We start from the raw sequence: 20,686 nt of genomic DNA, 5'->3' as shown, positions 1-20,686 counted from the left end.
AATTATCCAAACCATTTGCGCCGAGAGTTCCGGTGTGCTGTTGTGCTAGAAATTGGGCACGCTTGGGTACTTAATATGTTGCTGTAGGATAGCTAAGACCGTGTTTGCGAATGCCTTGCAAAGCCACTGTTTCCTGAGTTGAAGTGGCGCAATGCAGTCACGATTATTGGCATAGATTAGGTGCCAATCAGCCAATGCATCGACACCAACCACTCCAATGTGCAGCGATCCTGCATGCACTGCCCAGCGTGTTGTCACACGAGGCTGACACCCTATTGTTTTATGTGAAGCGGTAAGGCGGCGGTAAGCCTAGCCTGCCTGCAACGTTCAATTCAGCAGTGTTGCCAGTACCCTATAAGAGCCATCTACCTTGATACCGCCCATCAATTGCCAGTCTAACGCTTCGAGGCACATAGCATCCCGTAACTACCAATCTGGGAGACAGTCGTATCACATCAACTGCTCTCTGGACCTCCTCAATGTCGTCGGATACTCATCATGGCGTAAAGCGAAGGCGAGTAGACGGGAACTTGATAGCATCCGGGTCAGTTCCTGTTGCATACCAAGCTTCTGCCTCGGGAGATGAGAATCAGATGACCAGGAAGAAGCTACCAGTGCCTACCAACAATTTTTCTGTTGAAGAATATTCGCAGGTTAACTCTGAGTGGTTCGCTTGCGAATTCCAAGATCTTCAGGTGCCCAATTTCGAGGACCAAGTTATTTGTTTTGGAATGGTATGTTTATAAAGCTTCACTGAAACCTAGGTTCTCCAAGACTAATCAAAGAAGCTCACGTCATTGACCGCACAATGGATGACCGACGTTGAGAAGACCCCAGTAACGAACGTTCATCTAATTCTAGACAACGAATGGCAACTGGTTTCTTCAACAAACCCAGAATTCCGCGCGACTTTGGGCTCACACGGTCGTGAGTTGCTTGAGTTGTTTCACCGCGAAGGCATCAGCATTGATATTCTCGGGCTGCAAGCTGAGCAAGAGGTTGTAGATGATTATAGCATATCACTATGGATAACATTATACGGATCACGGGAAATAGCCCAGGGAGTTGGTAGTACGCTGCAAGAAGCCGAGCTTTATCTACAGGATCCAGCTTTCTCTCTAACAGATGTCGAATACTTCAACCCGCAACGCTTCACTAATACGGCGGGAAGTCGAACGACCGACTTTCGAACTGTCTTTCCAGATGATGACGAAGTCTCAGCTAGCATGGATGAGGCGCTGGTGGCCATAGACGTGTTGAAGAGCGTTACTTCAACAACTGTGCGACGTGAGACGAGCGGTTCATATCTTCTTCGGACAGAGCTGCAAAGGTGAGAACGAATACGTCTCAACCACGGAATGGAGAAATGCTCATAACAACTGAAATAAGTCACCAGAAGCAAGGCTTGACGTTTATGCTTGAACGAGAACGTGGCTGGCGATTACATGAGCCTAATGGGGACGTGTGGTCTCAGCATGTTGACGAGTTTGGGCGAACAACGTAAGACTGCTTTCTATGATTCATTGACCTTAAGCTTACTTTCAGTTATATTAATAATGTCAACTCGTCGTTTCGTTGCACACCCCCTGTTCCTTTCAAAGGCGGGATTCTTGCCGATTTCATGGGTCTCGGCAAGACACTCAGTATGATATCACTGATTGCCCATGATAAGCTCTGGGAGAGTGGATCGCAATCCGTGAGACAGGAACCGAATTCGCTAGGTTCTGGTGGCGCCCTTATTATAGTGCCTCTCTCACGTATGTCATTGAACATGTAGAGTCCTGCTTGAACAGAACTAACCAATTTATGCTTAAGTTCTCGACAACTGGGAAAAGGAATTAACCAAGTACGTGATCTTACGGACCGAGAGCTTCGTGTATGTGATCGAGTAACAAATTTCCTAGACACCTTCTTGAGGGTCACTTCAACTGGCGTCGTCATCACGCGAAAACCCAACTGAAAGATGTGTGCCACTTGAGCACGAGTGACATCATCCTCACGACGTACACGACACTTGCGAAGGAGTGGAAAATTCATATGCAGACCAATGAGAGTCCAATTTTTTCACATGAGTGGCATCGAATCATCTTGGATGAAGGTATGTACCCTCAATTATCGTGATCAACCTGCAGGCTGAATTATCAACACAGCACATGAGATCAAGGACCTCAGGACAGCAAAAGCTCAAGCCATATGTGAGCTGAGAGGTGAATGCAAGTGGGTGGTTACCGGAACACCAATTCAGAACCGACTTTCTGAGCTCCACAGCTTATTTCACTTCCTTGGGTTGCATCCGTATGATGATAAGAAAGCCTTTGACAGGGACATAACGAACCCCTGGCTTCGCGGGGAAGAGACTGGTCCGGCAGCGCTGAAGAAAATTCTCGGCTACGTTATGCTGAGACGTTCGCAAGACACGATAACCTTACCAGAACGACAGGATCACCGGCGGCACCTTTATCTGAGCTCCCAGGAGCAACGTTTGTACGACGCCGTCAAGATCAAGACCATTGAGTTTATCGACAACGCGCTGGCATCTCACAGAGGGGAAGATAGCTACAGTAATGCATTGGAGAAAATTAATGCTCTGAGGCTTGTCTGCGAGCTGGGATGTTTTCAGAAGCCTACATCTTCCACGAGACTATTGCCTAGAACACCAGATCGACAGTCAACTCCACTTACACCCGGAAGAGAAAGAGAGGAGGACGAAGATGTCCAGAATGGCAGCATTGCCGAAGCGATCGACAACTTCTGTCCGCCTTTACCTAACCTTGAGTCTAACTGGACCCAAGAACCAAGCGGTATGCTCTGTGGTTCCATGCCCATAGATCAATGGCCGACCAAGATCAAAGCCCTTGTCAACGATATCAAATGCTGCGTTCTGGGAACCAAAAGGTAGCATCAAGGCCTGCCTCGCCCTAGATCACGTAACTGACGGAGTCCAGCATCGTATTTTCCTACCGGACATCCATCCTCGATGTCGCAGAACTAGCTCTCAACGACGCTGGAATCTGCTGCGCCAAGATCGATGGCAAAAAAAGCTTAAGAAAGAGGAGTCGTATCATTGACGAATTCTCAAAGGCGGACGGGCCGTCCGTACTTTTGTTGTCCTTAGGTTGCGGCGCTGTCGGGTATGTCCAGCCCATTCACTAGCGCTAAGTTGTGTCACTATCACGCAAGATGTCATGAACTCTGATGTCTTCTAAATAGGTTGACGCTCACTGCTGCTTCGAGAGCCTATCTGCTTGAACCACAATGGAACCCGTCTATTGAGGAGCAGGCACTGGCGAGGATACATAGAATAGGGCAGACTCAAGAGGTCACAACCATTCGATTTGTGATAAGCAATTCCATCGAACAGGTAAGCAGAGTTAAATATTGAATGCTGGTGAAGAAGATTACTGACAGCCATTGTCATAGTATGTCTTGGATATCCAGAACGGGAAGCGTGACCTCATGAGTCTCCTGAGCTCAAAGCCTGCGACAAGTCAACAACTGACAGCCAAACTACAGGTAAATCGAACGCTACCTTTCTACGCATAATGTGCCATCTAACGGTTTTCAAAGCAATTGCGTCAGCTTCTAAGATAGGCGATAAACCAAAGATGCGGGAAGCACATCGTGGCCTCCTACGGAGGGCATCTACGCTTGTCATCAACGGTTCAATTCCAGGCTGGTAATCAGAGTAGAACGAACCGGGATAGATGCTGAAGTAGATACAGAAAAGAAACAAATCATGATGCAACCAGAACAGCTCATCATTACAGGCAGTGCCTTGGTTTGAAGGAGGCGACTTCTCTCTCAGATGGCGTAATCCCCTCAAACATTTCTAACTATGAGAGACAAAGAAAAAGCAAAAAAAGAAACAGGGGAGGGAGGGGGGATACTGACCTTATAATTCACGCCCCTATTCGGATTCGAACAGCGCGCCCCTCGGACCAGCACGGCTTCATCGGAGTATTTCATATAACACGACTCTGCGTCAGAGTCGAAACCACCCGGCCATTTGGCCCGGTGGGTGCTGGTGACAGGAACTGTGATTAGACTCCTTAAGTAGCTCGGTACGTCAACTGGACAACCATTACTGGGGAAGGAGGGAAGTAGAGGTGGGAAGGTGTGCCTTCCTAACGGGGCAGGGGCGGAGGCTTTGGGATGGGAGGGACTCGCTTGACCGCACCTGGGAGGTATACGGTTCTAAGCAAGATGCCTAATCCCCAAGGTAAGTTAGATGGCTTCCCCTTGGCTTCGAGTGATTCATCTGGTGACGTGAAGTAGACGTGCTATACTTGGAAAGACGGGAGTCAACGAGATCTAGCCCACACGAAGCTTGCAGATGGCGTCGACGTTGGCATGCCTGACCCCTCTTGACATCTACACTTGCTAATTTGACAGTCTTTTCTTACTTTACCAGTTTCACTAAGTGGGAAGAACCGTATTGACGAGGAATGAAAGTGAACCGAGGTCTATAAAACCAGTGAGTCTTGTGACGTGACAATTATAGCTGCCGATATTTCTGTTTCTTGTCTGGCAATCCATATGTCTAGCAGACTATGGTAGTCAATCAAGTCTTAGGGATTGATCATTTCTTCTTTATTTTAGCACACCAAAGCTTGTATTCCCAAGCTACTTGTTTGTATGAGCCTTGTCTCTAACCTACCATGTAGAAGCAGACGACCTGGTAGGTAGGGACGATGAAGACATGGCCACGTAAAATAAATACGTAACTTGAAAGCCCTCAGAATTGTCAGGCAGGAAGGTACCTCGGAATCTGACGGGCTGGAAGACCCGTCAGAGGCAAGGAAAATGTCGCATATGGCGACCTGCGTGCCTCTGACCCGCTCCTTCCAGGCCTCCGCCTTCCTGCCTCCCGTCACTTGCCAGAGGTCATGTGCCGATCCCCACTCCTTCCTATGTTCGCGATATCAGATGAATAAACGATGGAATACACACAGAAAGAAACCCATATAGAACCCCTCGATCCCATTCCTGTCACCAGCCAGCAGGCGCCCCCTTGGGGGTCAGGTCAAAACTGGCTGGGTGGTGGAGTGGTTGAAGTCCACGAACAGCCTAATCGGTGAAGGCTCAGAGGTCCCGAGTTCGAGTCGACTAAAAATCCCAGCATGTGCACCAAGAGATGTAGCCCCCGTTCGCCACCGGGGGGGTGAACTCTTTTGCTTTTTTTGGTTTGTCGGTCTAAACGCGCGTGTTATGTATGCCATTAAACCGGAACATCGACAGACCTGGCAGTTGATCAACCTGGAATTCTGAGTCCGCTTTGAGGCCAAGGCTACAGAGTATATCCCCTTGTTGTCTGAACCTAGACAATACAAGTCGACGAATCGACAAGTAGTAATAGAGGGAGCCACTCGTGCTCTTCGCGGTGACGAGGAGACTCCTCGTCACATGACTTACTTCGATAGATATACTACTGGCTAGCTATCAATTGCTGCAAAACACTTCCCGGTTGACGAGCTACGGAGAAGGATGCTGCTGGTGCCGCAAAAGCATCAGCCAGGCAATATTTCTCTCTTTTAGTCTCTAGACGCCATTCGGTCCTTCAGACGCTTCGGCTAAAGATATTAAGGCCACACTACGAATGATAACACGAGAAAGGCGTGGGCGCAATTACGGTACTACTAAAGCAGGAATGTACTGCTATTGGACACCATAGCCTTTACATACTGGCCCCGAAGAGTACATAACCATGTACCCAGGGGCTCAGGCGGGGGTCTTCACTACTCCAAACTACCGTCTCCAGCCGTGATCTTTTTCTGGGCGCATTCAGTCAATATCGACTGATATGATATGCTATGGCCCAGTGCATGAACGCGATAGCAGGTGGTCACTAGGTGGGTCTGGAGCGGAACAGACTCCGGAAGAGCTTACGGCATACGCAAAGGGAAATGGCATCGCCGGCAATAGTCCGTGAGTTTCAAAGATGGACACCAGAATTCACGAATTTGGCATGTCGAGGTGTAGCTTTCTGATCATTGAAGAAAGTTCAGGGTCCAAGAGTCTGCCCAGTGCTTAGGTTGAACTCTGTAGATAACCTCTGGCTCGTAGTTCAGTGCGCCAGGAAGGTTGGACTGATCTTAGTCCAACAGCGTGTTTCGAATGGAGGATTTCCGTGTCTCCGTGGCTATCTTTATGGTCCATTGGGGCGCTGGACTTGGACGTGAGCCATGAGTTGTAAGCAGATGCTGCTTATCAGACTGCTTGCCTTCTCCACCGCCAGGCCGGAGCTACTTAACCGGATTTCGGAGTGCCGAGGACTTACTATATCGGGGACATGAGAGGGTTGAGCAAGATATGCCGCGGCGGGCGAGAGCGTCGAGATGCAGCGACCATCATGTGGACAGGTGACTTGGAGGTCTATACAAGGCCTTTAATATGGAATCAGAAAGACGGCTTCCAGAATACCAGAGACCCCGGACCCGGCTGTCACACCATCTAGACGACAGGTCGAAACACAAGATCCAGAGTTACACCAGGAAGATCCTTTAGATTGAGGAACATGTCAGACCACTGGTCCACAGACGAGAACGGCGGGGAGTAACATCATCGGTTCGTTAGACCACGTCAGATTCACAGCGCTTATAGCAGCCGGCATGTTAATGTTGGAGAAGCCGCGGGTAGTGAAAGGCGACCAGTCAATGACGTAAAAGAGAGTTCTCTGCTCTGCTGCGGCAGAGGGCGCAGGGCGGTCATGACAAAGCGAACGGGTGGATGCCGGAAGTGTCGGACATTGGTTTCTGGAGGCGGCAGCGTCGAGGTCCGGTGGGCGGCCATCCGAGTCTGCTGGAGTCTGGTTCGGAGCCGGGTATCACGACATAAAGTAAAGACTTTCGAAGAAGAGTTGACTCTGGGCAAATGTTTCGCTCAAGAGACGAAGGCGGCGGACCCTGAGAACGGTTCTGTTGGGAAAAAAAGGCCTGGGTCGTTCGAGACAGGAGCCAGTTCCGGTACAGAGACGTAACAGGTTGATTGGGCGGCTGGGCAACAAGCATTTCGAGGGGTCGCGATCTCGATCGAGGAGTGGTCCAACGGGCGTCGAACTCTTGTTACGGCATCGGATGGTAAAAGCGGTCGTTGACGTGCATGGACGAGGGCGGTAAAAGATGGGTTCGTGGGCTCTAGTGCCGGCGGTGGAGGTGAACAAGTGGTTTGTTGTTGGCGGTAATAGTTGGACAAAGCTAGGATTGGGGTTCCTTGGATTCGGGATCCGGATAGGGCGTCCAGTTTGTTCGATAGGTGCCGTGTACTGCCTACCTAGTAGACTACGGATAGTAAGAAGCAGTTGCTGGAAACTTGGGAACAAGCACACTCAAAAAACGAGGCAAACGAGGGACGAAGAAGCTCGGACAGACGCATGGCCCTGGAGTTGGTGCTAGGCGAGTCAGATTGCGTGGAGAGAGCGGGATGACATACGACGTGGCAGGTTTGGATTTCTTGCTTGCCGGCAAGGGAGACTGGGTTTCCCTTTCCTCGACGTCAAACGTGCAGGCTCATTCGCTGTTGAGTTGTCGGGCATCTGCGACGGCTTGGCCTATCACGACGAACCTCGTTTGCGGTTGCGTGGTTGACTTTTCCCACAGCCACCTGATCTTGGTTGTAAAAGTAATAAGGCAGTCAGGTATTGACTGACTGGCGTGGCTCACTAAGAAGCCAGCAACCAGGACGACAGGCAGCATGTGGTGTGCACCGTTGACGCTCCTCTGCTCCCGCGTCTAAGATGAAGCTAAGGAAGGTATCCGTGACACTTGCCTGCCTTCATCTTAGTTGTTCTATTCTAGCGAAATGTCACTTACATGAACGTCTATCCGTCCCTTCCTTTCCGTATGCGCGGTATTAGTGAGTTGCAAGTGGGAAGAAGGTAGGCAGGTAGGTACCCTTACTTGACCTTTCCTGACCAGGCTTGCAGACCCGCGACCATCCATCCGGCCAGTGACGGACATCTCCCCCACCGCGGTACCTTCCATCTTTCTAGGGCGATAGAATGTATACTAAGGCAGGTTGGTAATTACCTTGGGTAGATCCCATCACGGAGGAGAAATGTGAAGCAAGGAACCAGCGACCTGCAGGAGATGAAAACTAGCGAGACATGTCCGCAGCAACTGGAGCAACTGCAGCCCTGCGTTGGAAAAGAAAAGAAAGAAAAATTCAATGGCATTGGATCTAAAAACGCCGCAGCTGTCGTGTCCTGGTGTCCATCGCCGCTCCGTTGCATCGCATCAGTCAATGTGCCGTACTGCCCCGTCCACTCACTTTGGTTCCTCCCGTTCCCGGCTGCCCGCTCGCTCACTCTCACACGCATCACTCACTCACCACTTTACCGCACAGCACTCACTCACCACGCACCACACCTCTCACACTCACCCTCCACCACTCATTCACTCTCTCCCTCACTGCCCCCGAAACCCAGAAACCCAAAAACCAAAGGAGACCCGCCGCCGCCCGGACTCACTCCGTCATCTCATGCTTCTGCGACACGTGAACCACCACCTCGACCTGCAGTGAGCGCCACGGCTGGACAACCACCATCTTTTTGCTCCCAACTTTGACTTGCCCGATAATTTGTGGTTTGCGGGCGGACCGCTGCGAGGACGACCGTGAGCAACAAGCTACCTTACGGGGCACAACGGCTATTTTCCAGCTTTGCATAGCGCTGCGCCCACCTCGACTTGTTGCGGCACCTCGACTTGAGATGCTTCGCTGATCTCTTTCAGATTGCCTCACAGACATTCACCACACAGACCTTGGACCCAACCTCCGACGAAGACGTCCTGTTCCCACGGATACCGATCTTGATAAATCGCTCTAGATCGCCGCGCTTCCGAAAAAAGGATGCTTCAACTGCTGCTCTAATCGCCAAAGGACTATATCTTTAACCACCAACATCTCTACGCCTGAATAGTACTATAGCCGATGCTGAGCACTTCAAGCTGTCTGCGACAGGCGCATTCCTCGTGACGCGCATGGTGCGCAGCCACGCAGACTGACGACTTCACTTGCGCCCATTCCCGCCCGGGCCTCAAAACCTAACAAACATTGTTTGTTTATCACTTTACAATTACTTCCTCAAGCGCATGACACGGCCTCGAGGTCGCCCACACATAATTCGTTAATGAGACAATGGCCGACGTTAAAGAGGAGAGAGATCGAGAGGGCCGCAGCGAGAAGAAGAGCTTCTGGGGCAGCATCTTTCGCAACAGGAGCCTGGTAAAGAAAGGGAGACTGGTTCGACAACCCAAACACTTTGCGCCGTGACAAACACACGCGCTGCATTTCGGTACTTTTTGACTGACAAAAACTGCAGGAGAATCCAGAATCGCGTAGGGCGAGCGATGGAGATGTAGTCCCGCGCAGACGCAAGTCATTACCAGACATGCCAAAGGCCTCGAGAACAGTCGAGTCTCCCAACGGCCACCCAAATCTTCACCCAGACCACCCTCGTTCGCGCAGACGACCTAGAAGGCCTGATCCCGCAAGAGCCAAAGGAAAAGGTCGCGCGCATCCCAATGGCATCATCCTCGAGCAGGGACCACTAACAGAATGGCCGCCCTCCGGCATGTCAAGTCAAGAGGAGCTCACCCTTGGCCATGCCATGGAACTCGTCTCCCGCGGCGCCCCGGCCCACAAAGGCCACAAGCGTCCTGTACCCCATGCATCCGATCATTATTACGCCCTCTACACCACATCCGCCGGCAACGATGCCGAAGAAACGGATGTCGTCAATTTGCACGACCACATGACCCAACTGATGACCCTTCGTATGCAGGGTGGCGGTTCAGCGATATATCCGTGGGAGTCCTTGGAACAGCCGAGCTTCGCCTACTTTTACGGTCAACAGCCCGGCACCATCACCTTGAACCAATGGGCTTGTCTGGCTAGCATCAAGCCTCCAACGATCGGTTTGAGAGACTCTGGCGCAACGGCACGAGAGGTCGGCTTGGATCGTATCTTTGAGCGTCTGAAGGAGCTGGAGGCGGGGTTGGAAGACGATGACGAAGAGTGGATGTACAAAAGCTTATATCGCCGCTTCCTCCGCGACCCCGACAAGATGATGAGCCCGCACAAGGGACTCGACAAGCAGATTACGGATCTGATCATGGTCTTGTCACGTCCGGACTGGATCGACTTTACGAACCCCAAGAATCAAGTTGTCACTCGCTTCATTTTCGACCCAAGCCACGGAAGCCAACAGCAGTATATCAAGTTTTGCCACCAACTCGTTCTCAGCATGGAACTTGATCTACGGATTAATTCGAGATTGCATGGGGAATGGGCCAAGGAGAAGCTACTGCCTCAATTACCGCCCACCATCCAGTGGGATCTTGCGCTCGCCAGACGCTGGCGGGAACATGTAAGGGTTGAGGGTTATGGGAAGTCGGTTGAAGATAGTAAGCTGTCTACGTGTGCCTATCTCTCTTGGCCAGATCTAACTTGCGACAGTCAACCTACGCTTCAGACTGAAGAAGCGCCAGATCAAGATGCTACGGCGCTTTGCTCAGATGATGAAGTGGCCAAACCTGAGCCAGACCCTTGATAAAATGAAGCAGAGGGACATGGACGCAACTTTGGACATTATCAGCTCCGATGCGTTGGCATTCTTTAGCGGTCTTGTACTGCCAGGCGTAAGTTCCGCTCACTGACAACGAAGGGTTTCCTCGCGCACCTGCTAACAAGCAAAGACAACGTTTCCATTCCTCATCATGAACACCCTCATCGACATTGACCCCGACAAGGCAACCGACTCCTTGGCCATGATGACGCACCTACATCCTCACTGTGGGTTTCAATATAGGAATAGTTACACCTACTGGACAGCTGCTTCGATTGTCGGAAAGGTCCTTGCCCCGACTTGTAGATCATTGGCAGGTTGGGTCGGGCCAGCCCGTCCGACCGCCGATCTTGGCCGATCGCAAATCGCCCGCGTGCGCTCTCGGCGTCCACGACAGCGCATGACCCCCGAAGACGTACAGTCGATGAGCGAACGATCTGACCCTCTGGGTCCCCCGGCTGAGGTATTCCCGGTTAAGGAATACAAGCTCGTGGCTCCCGACGCAGACGACATTGTTGATACTGTCCGAATCGAGCTACTGAGCTTCAAGGCTGTCCCGGACCGTTTCCAGGAACCACCGCCAGCGCCGAAGGTTTTTGATGCGACGGTGCAATTCGCAGTGGATGGGGTGTCCTGGCCTATGCGCCTCACGTACGATGTGTCCTTTATCTCAGCCTGGCCGTGCTCAGGGGGTCCTCATCCACTGTTCTTCGACTACGTCTTCCAAACCGTCAAGGCCGATGAGATCATGAACATCAAGGATTGGGGTGGTCTGTATGGACAGTCTCCAAGTGCTCGTAGTTCGAGGACAAGCTCGACAGCAGGCCCCCACACAGCAAGCAGCCAGGATCAAATCGACGAAGAGCAGGTGTTGGTAGTGGAGGCCTTTGGAGTCAGGGACAACGAGGTTTTGGCACGGGCCTGGTGTTCACACTGGGGACTGAGTGCTGTGATTGCCGATATTCGCAAGACATGGTTGGTTTCTGGAGACCCTTTAGTTTTATGGAATCATTGCTAACATTGCCCAGCATGGCTTGTGCTATCCGCGAGGCATACGCGGCAACGTTAACGGTGGTGGTTTTGGTGGACGACCAGGAATACAATACGGACGACTAATGACATTGCATGGGGGCAGAGAGGTTTCTTTCCGTAATGATGAGGTTGACAGGATACGATACGAGGATGAGGCTGCAGACGACGACGACAACACGATAGCCATATCGGCTCGTGCTTTTTCTTTATTATGATTTTAGATACCACAGCGAGTCTTGTTTCTGCCAGGACACCGTCCTGGATGAGGGTTGGGGATGGTCAAAATATCGAGAGAGGGGAATGAGACGGTGTTTTCTTGCAATAGAACCATTTCAAGGCTCTGGCGAGAGAAGATTAGCAGCAGGACTGAGGAAATACCCAGGACAAGCTGCACTCTTGGGCGTTTCATGAATAGTTTCGCGGAGTCCCAAGACTTTTCTCCGCTCGAATAGACAAACCTACTGCTGGGTACTTCTCACCAACCCGGACTTAGTGATCGGTGTCTTCCCTCTTCAGTATGCCTCAAGATTCACCAAGCACAGCTTTCAACGCCGCCAAACTCTCCCTCCACATCTCAGCACCATCACCACCAGCCCAAGCCACCACCTTCTCCCCGCCCTCAAGGTCCTCCCTCATCCTCACCTCGTTCGTAGTCCCATCCAACACACTGACCCCCTCCAACCCAAGGACCAACCCATAAAACGCAACCTCGTCACTCACGCCCGCGCCCTTTGCAACCTGCCTCACAAACGAACTCCTCACCAACCTCGGATTCGCCGTCAACGTCCAAAACGACTGAAAGTTAATTCCCCTCTCGCGGCAGAAGACGCGGACGGGGGTATTGTACCCCTCATCAGGGTTCAGGCGGTTCTGCACGACGACGGGCTTGATGCGGGCGTCCTCGTCGCAGAGGCGCTGGAGGTCCGGCAGGTCGACGTTGGAGATGCCGAGGGTGCGGATGCGGGAGGGAACGTATGTTTCTAGGGCGCGCCAGGCGAGGAGGGTGTCTTTGTAGGAGGGGTAGGGGGCGTGGAGGAGGACGCAGTCTAGGTAGAAGTCCTCGTCGCCTTCCTTCTTCTGCCCTTCTGAGGAATCTGTAGGTGACGGCGCGAAGAGGTTGTTGTCGACGGCGAGGTTCTTGAGGGAGGAGGCGATGGACTTGTGGACTTGGTCTGGGATGGGTAGGTCTGATGGCGCGGGAGAGAATTTGGTCTGGATGTAGAGACCCGCGCGGGTGATGCCGTGAGTGGCCGGTGAGGGGCTCCGGGAGAGAAATTGGCGGAGGCCGACGCCGACGCCTTCTTCCGAGTAGTGGTGGGACGCGGCGGTGTCGAGGGCGCGGAAGCCTGCGGCGAGGGCGGAGGCGACGAGGGGCGCGGTTTGGGATTTCTTCCAGGCTGTGCCGTAGATTAGGCGGGGGATTGGGGCGATTGTTTGTGGCATTCTGATGAGATGTTGTTGGTGTACAGGTAGAATGTATGCGTAGGGGTCAGTCAAGTGGTACGCGGATATAATAGGAAGTGTGTAAGTTCATCTTTGTTGAGGATGGTGAGGTGTTGAAGGAGGGGATGTTGGCGAGGGGTTGTCGCAGAATGCATGCACAGATACCTAGGTGAGGTTGATCAGGTACCTTCGTAGTCAACCAGGAAGGGCCCAGAGCGGCATGTATTTATCGTACGTGAGACATAAACATCAATCGGCCTTCAGTGTGTTGGTCTAAGTCAATAACCACCGGCACCGGAATAATCAAGATCAAGAACAAAAGGACCAGAAAAACAAATTGAAGAAGGCGCTTGTGGGATTCGGACGCACAAACTACAGCCCGGTAAATTTGACCTCAGGATTGGTTTACGAATAGCTTTGTCTTCTGGGCAAGTTCCTCTTTATTGCCGTTGAGAATTTCCGAAGTGAATTGGCATATAGACCATAGGAGGGGAGAACCTGAGGCTTCAGGGTCTGAATACTTCTGTATATTCCGAATGGCTTCACATCAGCACCTCAGTGTACAACCTTTGGAAGGTAGGTTAGGTACCTAATCGTCTATGACGTCTTATCGCTGATAAGCAAACGAGGACTCCGCCGCGGGGTAACAATACGAACCCCGCCATCCCGTCGCCCGCCAAAATCACCACTCACCACACGAAGAGTTTCCCCCAGCTCCATCCATCTCCAAACTGGCCCAAAGAGGAAACTCTAGGAGTCGAAAAATTTGGTGGGGCCGTAAGGTCGAATCGGCTCACCTCAGGTACGAAGTTTACGTTACGATATCGGTATTGACTGACCCTAGATAGCTCTTTTGCGAGTCCATGTGTCATCGCGGAGTATCGGAGAAAAGGACCCATTCTCACACCAAACCCCAAAGTCAATTTACCCGGGGAATGGGGGGCGAGAAACGGGGACGGGAGCACGGAAATCAAATCGCGTCTTTGGTGACTCGTCTTGTTTGGCGGCTTATGCTAATGTTTTCGCTACTTACCATCAACATTGGAACACCGGGATGTGTTTGTAAACTCGGCTGGTGATATTCATGATTGTCTAACGAGCCAAGTACATTGGTTCTGGAGCTGGCTCGTCGGTGTCAAACTGCATGTTGCAGGAAATCAACCATTTGTGCAATCAGAAAACTTCATCAACCATGGAATTCCATATTCTAAGTGCTGGTGTGGTGTGGTGTTGCCCCTTTGGTTACGACTTGCATCGACGATTCGTCTGTTTAACAATGGGCCCCTGCCCTTCTTGCTATTCTCGTACCCCGCAGCAACTACCTCCGAGAATTTGGGGGTGGAGGGTCCGCTCCGCGTTGTAGGGAAGGTCGCGCGGGATAGAAAAGGGAAAGGCAACCTCGCCGATTCGCACCTCGCTGACCCGTCTGCTCTTCCTCTTTCTTTTTCTCTCCAGTATCGATCGTCTCATATATATACACAGGCATTCGATTCCCTTGCTGACAACCTGTCAATACCCAGCAGCAGAACCTCAAGCCAAGAAACACACCCTTTGATCAATCACATCAACCTCCTAAAATGGCCCCTCACACTGTCAACTGGGGCATCATGGCCACAGGCTGGATCGCCGAGAGTATGCTTGCACCGATAGAACCGAGCACCTCCAACACCAAGCCGTAGCTGACCAAATCGTCTTGATAGCCTTCTGCAAGGACCTCCTAACCAACCCGGCCTCGCGCGAGGTGACCGACGTCGCCCACCGCATCGCCGCCGTCTCCTCCTCCCGCGACGCCGAAAAGGCTCGCGCCTTTATCAAGAAGATTGACGCCCCCGCCGACACAACAGTCTACGGCTCCTACGCCGAGCTCGTCCGCGACCCGGCCGTCGACATCATCTACGTTGCCACCCCGCACTCCCACCACTTCCAAAACGCCATGCTCGCCCTCGACGCCGGCAAGAACGTCCTCTGCGAAAAGGCCCTGACCGTCACCGCCGAGCAGACCCGCGTCCTCGTCGAGACGGCCCGTGCCAAGAAGCTCTTCTTCATGGAGGCCGTCTGGACTCGCTACTTCCCCCTCAGCATCAAGATCCGCGAGCTCATCTCCTCGGGCGCCATCGGAAAGGTCTACCGCGCCACCTCGGACCTGTCCTTCAACAGCAACGCCGAAGATGCCTCCGGCAAGCTGTCCTTCCCCGACGCCCACCGCATGGTCAACCCCGAGCTCGCTGGCGGTGCCTTGCTAGACCTGGGCATCTACTCCCTGACATGGATCTTCCAGACGCTGTACCACCTGCAGCCCGAGGCCGAGGCCGACAAGGAGAGCCCCGAAGTTCTGGCCTCGGTGCAAAAGTACCCCGTCACAGGTGCTGACGAGTCCACCACCATGATTCTCAACTTCCCCAAGCACCAGATGACCGGCATCGCCACCACCTCGCTGCGCGTCGACACAGCACCCGACGGCCACAAGGGCGAGACGGCGCCCGCGATCCGCATCCAGGGCTCCAAGGGCGAGATTCAGGTTTCCCACCCGGCCTACAGGCCGACATCGTACAAGGTCGTCAAGAAGGGCGTCGAAGAGGTTGAGGTCGTCGACTGTCCCATCCCTAAGGATAAGGAGCGCGACTGGGGCCATGGCATGTTCTGGGAGGCTGATGAGTGTGCGCGATGCCTGCGCGATGGAAAGACGGAGAGCGCAACCTTGCCATTGTCGGAGTCTCTCGTTATCATGGAGACGATGGACAGCGTCATCAAGCAAGGTGATATCCAGTACCCTGAGCTCATCACCACCCACAAGTTTGATGCCCAGAGCCCATTGAACCTGGGTAATGCTTGAGATGAAGGTGCGTTGCTTGAGAATACGGTGTTGTATAAGTCCGGTTGTACGGAAAGATACCTTAATAAAGAAATCTTGCATCGAATGCGTGGCCCCGCTTTCGGGAGGCCCGGGACAATGGGACCGCCAACCCGGCCCGGGGCGCCGTAGTTGAAGTCTAATAAAAATAAGCCTTTTGCTGGCCCGCGATCGTCGTACGTCAGTGTCTCTCGATTTCTCTTGAAGCTACAGACGTGTGGCGCAAACCTAGTGACAGCAACGGCTCTACTTTCCACCCCACCACACACATTCCTTCTTTACCTCCCTGTTCAATCGTGAAGCAGGCACCAAAAAGTCAATGCCACGCGGGCGACGAACATGTCTCTAGCGGGCAAACATCATCATCAGGGACTCCACCTTGGATGGACGTGTCCATCAGACACAAGTGTGATCATCATCCCTCTTGTCACACACAATCTCCGATTCCCACACGTGGCCACGAGAGAAATTCTAGAGGCTGGAAATAATCGCCGCAAGGCACCAGCCACACATTGAGATACGCTCAAAGTAAAATGATAAAAAGAGATGCAACGAAGTAGTGCAAACTTGCTCGAACGGTCGCTAACAGAAAGGCAGGAGAACTAGGTATGTGCTACAGCAACGCCCCCCTCTCTTTTGCTCTTGACCCTTGAATGTGTCTTTCCCTGCCGGATCGGAGATTAAAATCCTCAAGGGACACAGGGGCCCCGAGCGGTACCACCTGAGTCTGACATCACCAACACTGACCTTATGAAAAGGGGCCGATGGGCTAAGAAGCCTCCAACGCCGCACGGGAAGAGGTTCGCACGTAAGGCATTATATACAGTGTAACCAAAGCAAGCAGAGACCCGTGGGGCGCATACTATCCAGCCAACATTGGCGGTTTTGTTCTTCTGGCCTTTCTCAAGTGCATTTGGGAGCTCCTCCCAGAATGGGGAACATAATGCCTTGTTGGAAGCCTAGAAATAGCAATTCCTGTCGAACTCGGTTTTCGCAGGCAATCATAGCCGAAGAGGAAGGCTCAGAATCCCTGACGACAATCACGCAAGAAATCACTCGAGGATGAGTCCCCATCCGTTCGTACCGAGTCTTTGGAAAATTCCAAATGCGTTTGAAGCCCCGGTCTGGAATGTAACTGTCTCGCCATTTTCATACGGATACCTCCCTGGCAAATTTGTTTGCTCCCCTCTGCCGAGGAGTTTAGCACCTCTGTATCCATACACTCCCCTACTCTACCTCACCCTCCTGTTCCTTACTTTGTAATGCTATTACGGGCAGCAAACACCATGGATCGAACGTGATCGGTTCGCACGTTATGGATGTAACATAAACCATCTACGAACGACAGGAATTTGGTTTCAGGGACTTTCCCGTTCGTTTCGAAAGTAGTTCGTGAGCAGCGGCTTGTACGCAGTACTCACCCGGAGTAGACCGATCCGGGACAAGGTCCCCCTCCCATTTGCAATCCCGGGGTTCGAGTTCAACGCTTAATTCCGTGCCGCGCCGCAGCCTGCAGGTACCCATGGCCGTAATTTTCCTGAGAAAGGAACATGAAGACATTAACATTTCACTGCATACTCGAGTCTCGCACAATAGCTTTATCTCGATTTTTTGTCCTTGTTGTAAAATTTCCTCGACGGAAAGCTGCATGGTGTACCCGAAGTAGCAGTATAACTATGTCTTATTTATGCCGGTCAACCATGGTCAGTCCCATGGGTGTTCATGCAATTGCAGCCTGCAGCCTAAACACGATCCGTCCACAATGACGGTGGCCCACCCACCATCCGTTTTCTGCGGCCCAGTCGGCGGCCGCGGCCGCAGGAGTGGTCATCGGGGGAGTTGAGGTTACGGTGCCTGCATTCGGTAAGGACCAAGATCAGGCAGTCCTTAATCCTCCTGGAATCCTTGTCGGCTCAGCTATCTCTATTTGAATGTGGAAGAGATGACCGGCCAGCAACGGCCCCGGTTCTGTGTTCCACCAGACCGGAGCTACCGGACTCGGTGTGCGCCGAGCCGGAGCGGGCCCCCGCCTCACTCTTTCCCGAAAGATATTCCCCCTGAATTTGGTCCCCACACGCCCACGAAAGTGACGAAAAGAAGCAAAAAACTAAAAGAGCTTCTGCACACCGACTCACCGATTTGAGAAAATCAGTGGAGCGCACACCGACGGACGCCACACGTAAAATGCAAACGCTCAGACAGCATTTCCTCCCGCCCCGCTCATTGTCACAAATCGTCATCTTCCCGTCGGTGGCTCACCAATTCCCAACGTCCCTTTTTCGTTCACCTTTGTTCTGTTGTAGCCACACACCCCTTTACACCCGCGTTACCTACAGATACCATCAGACGCCTCCCAATATCTGCAGGGCACGAGCCTCATCCGACAATCCATCCTTCCAATCCCCAGTTTCCTTTCCTGCAGTGGCTGGTGTGACTAATTCCACCACACACGCGCGCGCCGCCCATCACAAAAAGCCGCAAGCGCAACGGGAACACACAGACAGTATCCGGCCAGAACACACAAAAAGGAAAAGAAGGCTGCGCTGTGTCTTGGCGCGCGAACGCGCTTTAGCGGGCGCTATCTTTAACTCGGGACATCCCAAAACCTTAACGGGACCGTAGACTAGGGCCCTGGCTACCGACTTTTCTCCCCCCCTCCCCTCTTCCGAAGGGAGTCTTCTCCCAACACCCCTTGCACGCACTCTCCCCCTCCCCCCGCCTCGCACTCGCAACAACACCCCCTGATCGACCGAAACTCCCTCCTCTGTTTGCTTCGTACGGATATAGCAGGACCAAAAGCAAGGGGGTGAGAAGTGCCGTTCGTGCAGGGCTTGATTAGATTACTAGGATCCCGAAGCTCCAGGAAAGGAAATAAGCTGTCCTGTGGTGTAAAGACTGGAAGCCAACGCGCCACCCGTATACACGCACACATTCTCTCTCACACACACCCCTTCCGGCACCACCAGCCATGACCGCCTCATCCGGCCCCCAACCCGGCTCCGGCCACCCGGCCGTGCCCGCCGATCCCCGGTCACCGGTCCCTCCCTCCGCCTCAACATCCAGCAACACCGTCACCACCACCACCGGCGCACCACAAGAGACCTCAAAGGACGCAGCACCGACTACCCCGCCCCCAGCAGAAGACGAAGACAACGACGCCGCCGCCGCCTACGAATCCCGCCACGTCCACACGGTCTACGAGGCCATCGCCCCGCACTTCTCCTCGACGCGCTACAAGCCCTGGCCCCTCGTCGCCTCCTTCCTGCTCTCCCTCCCGCCCGGCTCCGTCGGCCTCGACGCGGGCTGCGGCAACGGCAAGTACATCGGCGTCAACCCGGACCTCTTCATCGTCGCCTCGGACCGGAGCGCGAACCTCGTCTCGCTGGCGAGGAGGTACCAGCCGCCGCACTTTGATGCCGCTGCCGGGCCCAAGAAGAAGAACAAGGGCGGCAACAAGAAGGTCACAGCTGACTCCGAAGCACCTGCGACACCGGCACCGGCACCGGCGCCGGCACCACCACCACCAAAGAACCAGGTCCTCGTAGCGGACTCCCTAGCCCTCCCCTACCGCACCTCCGCCTTCGACTTCGCAATCTCCATCGCCGTAATCCACCACATGTCCACCCGTGAACGCCGCCGCGCCGCCGTAGCGGCCCTCCTCTCCGCCGTGCGCCCCGGCACTGCTGCAGAACAAGGGGGCAAAGCCCTCGTCATGGTCTGGGCCCTGGAGCAAGGCAACAGCCGGCGCGGGTGGGACGCCGGCGCCGCGCAGGATCAGCTCGTGTCGTGGGTGACAAAGGGGAAGAAGGAGAAGCCCGAGGGTAGGGGGCAAGAGAAAGAGCAGGAGAAGGAGAAAGCCGCCGCCGAACCCGCCAAGGACGAGACGTTCCAGAGGTATTACCACCTCTACCGCGAGGGCGAGCTTGAGGAGGACGTCGTGGAGGTCGGGGGCAGGGTGCTCGAGAGCGGTTATGAGAGGGATAACTGGTGGGCCATCTTTTGCCGGGACTCATGAGATGGGACCTAGACAGACGCTTAAGGGAAGCAAGGAGATGAAAGTTAGACAGAGGTAACATGTCTCTCAGCGACAACAATACAGAGGCAAGCCAAGAAAGTGATCTAGAGACCTTGAAATTCTATCATGAGCATAATCCATCTCTTCGTCAAGTGACGTGTTTCGTTTACTCTCCGCCGCTTCCACTACGTTCGGTCTCTCTTTCTTCCTCTTTCTCTCCCTCCCGTCTCTCTCGCACAACCGTCCGGAACAATACATACAGAAGAAACCAGCACACGCTCATAACATACTCTTCACTCTTCCCGTCCCACCTCTCTTGGAAAAACACCTTTGCATACCCGACGACAACAACAACATCCTCGTGAATTTTTTTTGTGGCCATGAAATGATGAATCCGATCCGATGCCCCCGTCCGTCCCTCCCTCCCCTAACCTGCCGGGTACCGTAAAAACCCAACGGCAAAAGAAAAAAAATAGTGTTTTTGTTTTCCCTTTCTTCGCAACACCGCCGGCTGAAAAATGACCACCAAAGGGCAAGTCTGGAGAGGAGTATGAGGGAGAGAAAAGAAAGAAGGAAAAAAAAAAAAAAAAGGTTAAAAGTTAAATGACACGAAGAAGACGACGTGGCCGTGAGGAGATCCGTTGCCCGACACGAGGGAAGCTTTTTCAAAAGAGATAGCGTCAACCTCGAGTGATAAACGATGTTATGTGTCTGAGAAGTTAGAAAAATGAGACAAAATCTTGCTCCAATCCCGATGCAACATGCTGTTCCCGTGCCGTGTGTC

At 53.0% G+C, this 20,686-nt stretch overlaps 6 protein-coding genes across 6 annotated transcripts; 4 read left to right on the top strand and 2 right to left on the bottom strand.

The window, feature by feature from the left end:
- Window positions 1-479: 479 nt before the first annotated feature.
- CTAM01_03543 (DNA repair protein rad5) lies at window positions 480-3,543 on the top strand (the record flags this gene model as incomplete). Its single annotated transcript, XM_060519578.1, has 10 exons — window positions 480-734; window positions 789-1,330; window positions 1,390-1,500; window positions 1,546-1,757; window positions 1,816-1,846; window positions 1,905-2,098; window positions 2,151-2,895; window positions 2,946-3,131; window positions 3,211-3,361; window positions 3,421-3,543. The coding sequence occupies 10 exons, from the start codon at window positions 480-482 to the stop codon at window positions 3,541-3,543; spliced, it is 2,550 nt and encodes an 849-aa protein (XP_060385784.1).
- A 3,280-nt stretch (window positions 3,544-6,823) lies between these two features.
- CTAM01_03542 (uncharacterized protein) lies at window positions 6,824-7,531 on the bottom strand (the record flags this gene model as incomplete). Its single annotated transcript, XM_060519577.1, has 2 exons — window positions 6,824-7,261; window positions 7,427-7,531. The coding sequence occupies 2 exons, from the start codon at window positions 7,529-7,531 to the stop codon at window positions 6,824-6,826; spliced, it is 543 nt and encodes a 180-aa protein (XP_060385783.1).
- A 1,601-nt stretch (window positions 7,532-9,132) lies between these two features.
- CTAM01_03541 (uncharacterized protein) lies at window positions 9,133-11,677 on the top strand (the record flags this gene model as incomplete). Its single annotated transcript, XM_060519576.1, has 5 exons — window positions 9,133-9,219; window positions 9,317-10,400; window positions 10,453-10,634; window positions 10,692-11,536; window positions 11,590-11,677. The coding sequence occupies 5 exons, from the start codon at window positions 9,133-9,135 to the stop codon at window positions 11,675-11,677; spliced, it is 2,286 nt and encodes a 761-aa protein (XP_060385782.1).
- A 438-nt stretch (window positions 11,678-12,115) lies between these two features.
- On the bottom strand, window positions 12,116-13,036 carry CTAM01_03540 (aldo/keto reductase; the record flags this gene model as incomplete). Its single annotated transcript, XM_060519575.1, has 1 exon — window positions 12,116-13,036. One exon carries the CDS (start codon window positions 13,034-13,036, stop codon window positions 12,116-12,118), a length of 921 nt encoding a protein of 306 aa, XP_060385781.1.
- Window positions 13,037-14,613: 1,577 nt separating this feature from the next.
- CTAM01_03539 (oxidoreductase) lies at window positions 14,614-15,869 on the top strand (the record flags this gene model as incomplete). The annotated part of the gene is made up of 2 exons (XM_060519574.1): window positions 14,614-14,668; window positions 14,737-15,869. The coding sequence occupies 2 exons, from the start codon at window positions 14,614-14,616 to the stop codon at window positions 15,867-15,869; spliced, it is 1,188 nt and encodes a 395-aa protein (XP_060385780.1).
- A 2,986-nt stretch (window positions 15,870-18,855) lies between these two features.
- CTAM01_03538 (tRNA (Uracil-5-)-methyltransferase TRM9) lies at window positions 18,856-19,902 on the top strand (the record flags this gene model as incomplete). The annotated part of the gene is made up of 1 exon (XM_060519573.1): window positions 18,856-19,902. The coding sequence occupies one exon, from the start codon at window positions 18,856-18,858 to the stop codon at window positions 19,900-19,902; it is 1,047 nt and encodes a 348-aa protein (XP_060385779.1).
- Between the last annotated feature and the right edge of the window lie 784 nt (window positions 19,903-20,686).

The sequence above is a fragment of the Colletotrichum tamarilloi genome (genome assembly GCF_030869305.1).
Source record: "Colletotrichum tamarilloi strain Tom-12 chromosome Unknown Scaffold_8.1, whole genome shotgun sequence".
Taxonomy (NCBI): Eukaryota; Fungi; Ascomycota; class Sordariomycetes; order Glomerellales; family Glomerellaceae; genus Colletotrichum; species Colletotrichum tamarilloi.
This window is presented reverse-complemented; position numbering and strand designations above follow the sequence as displayed.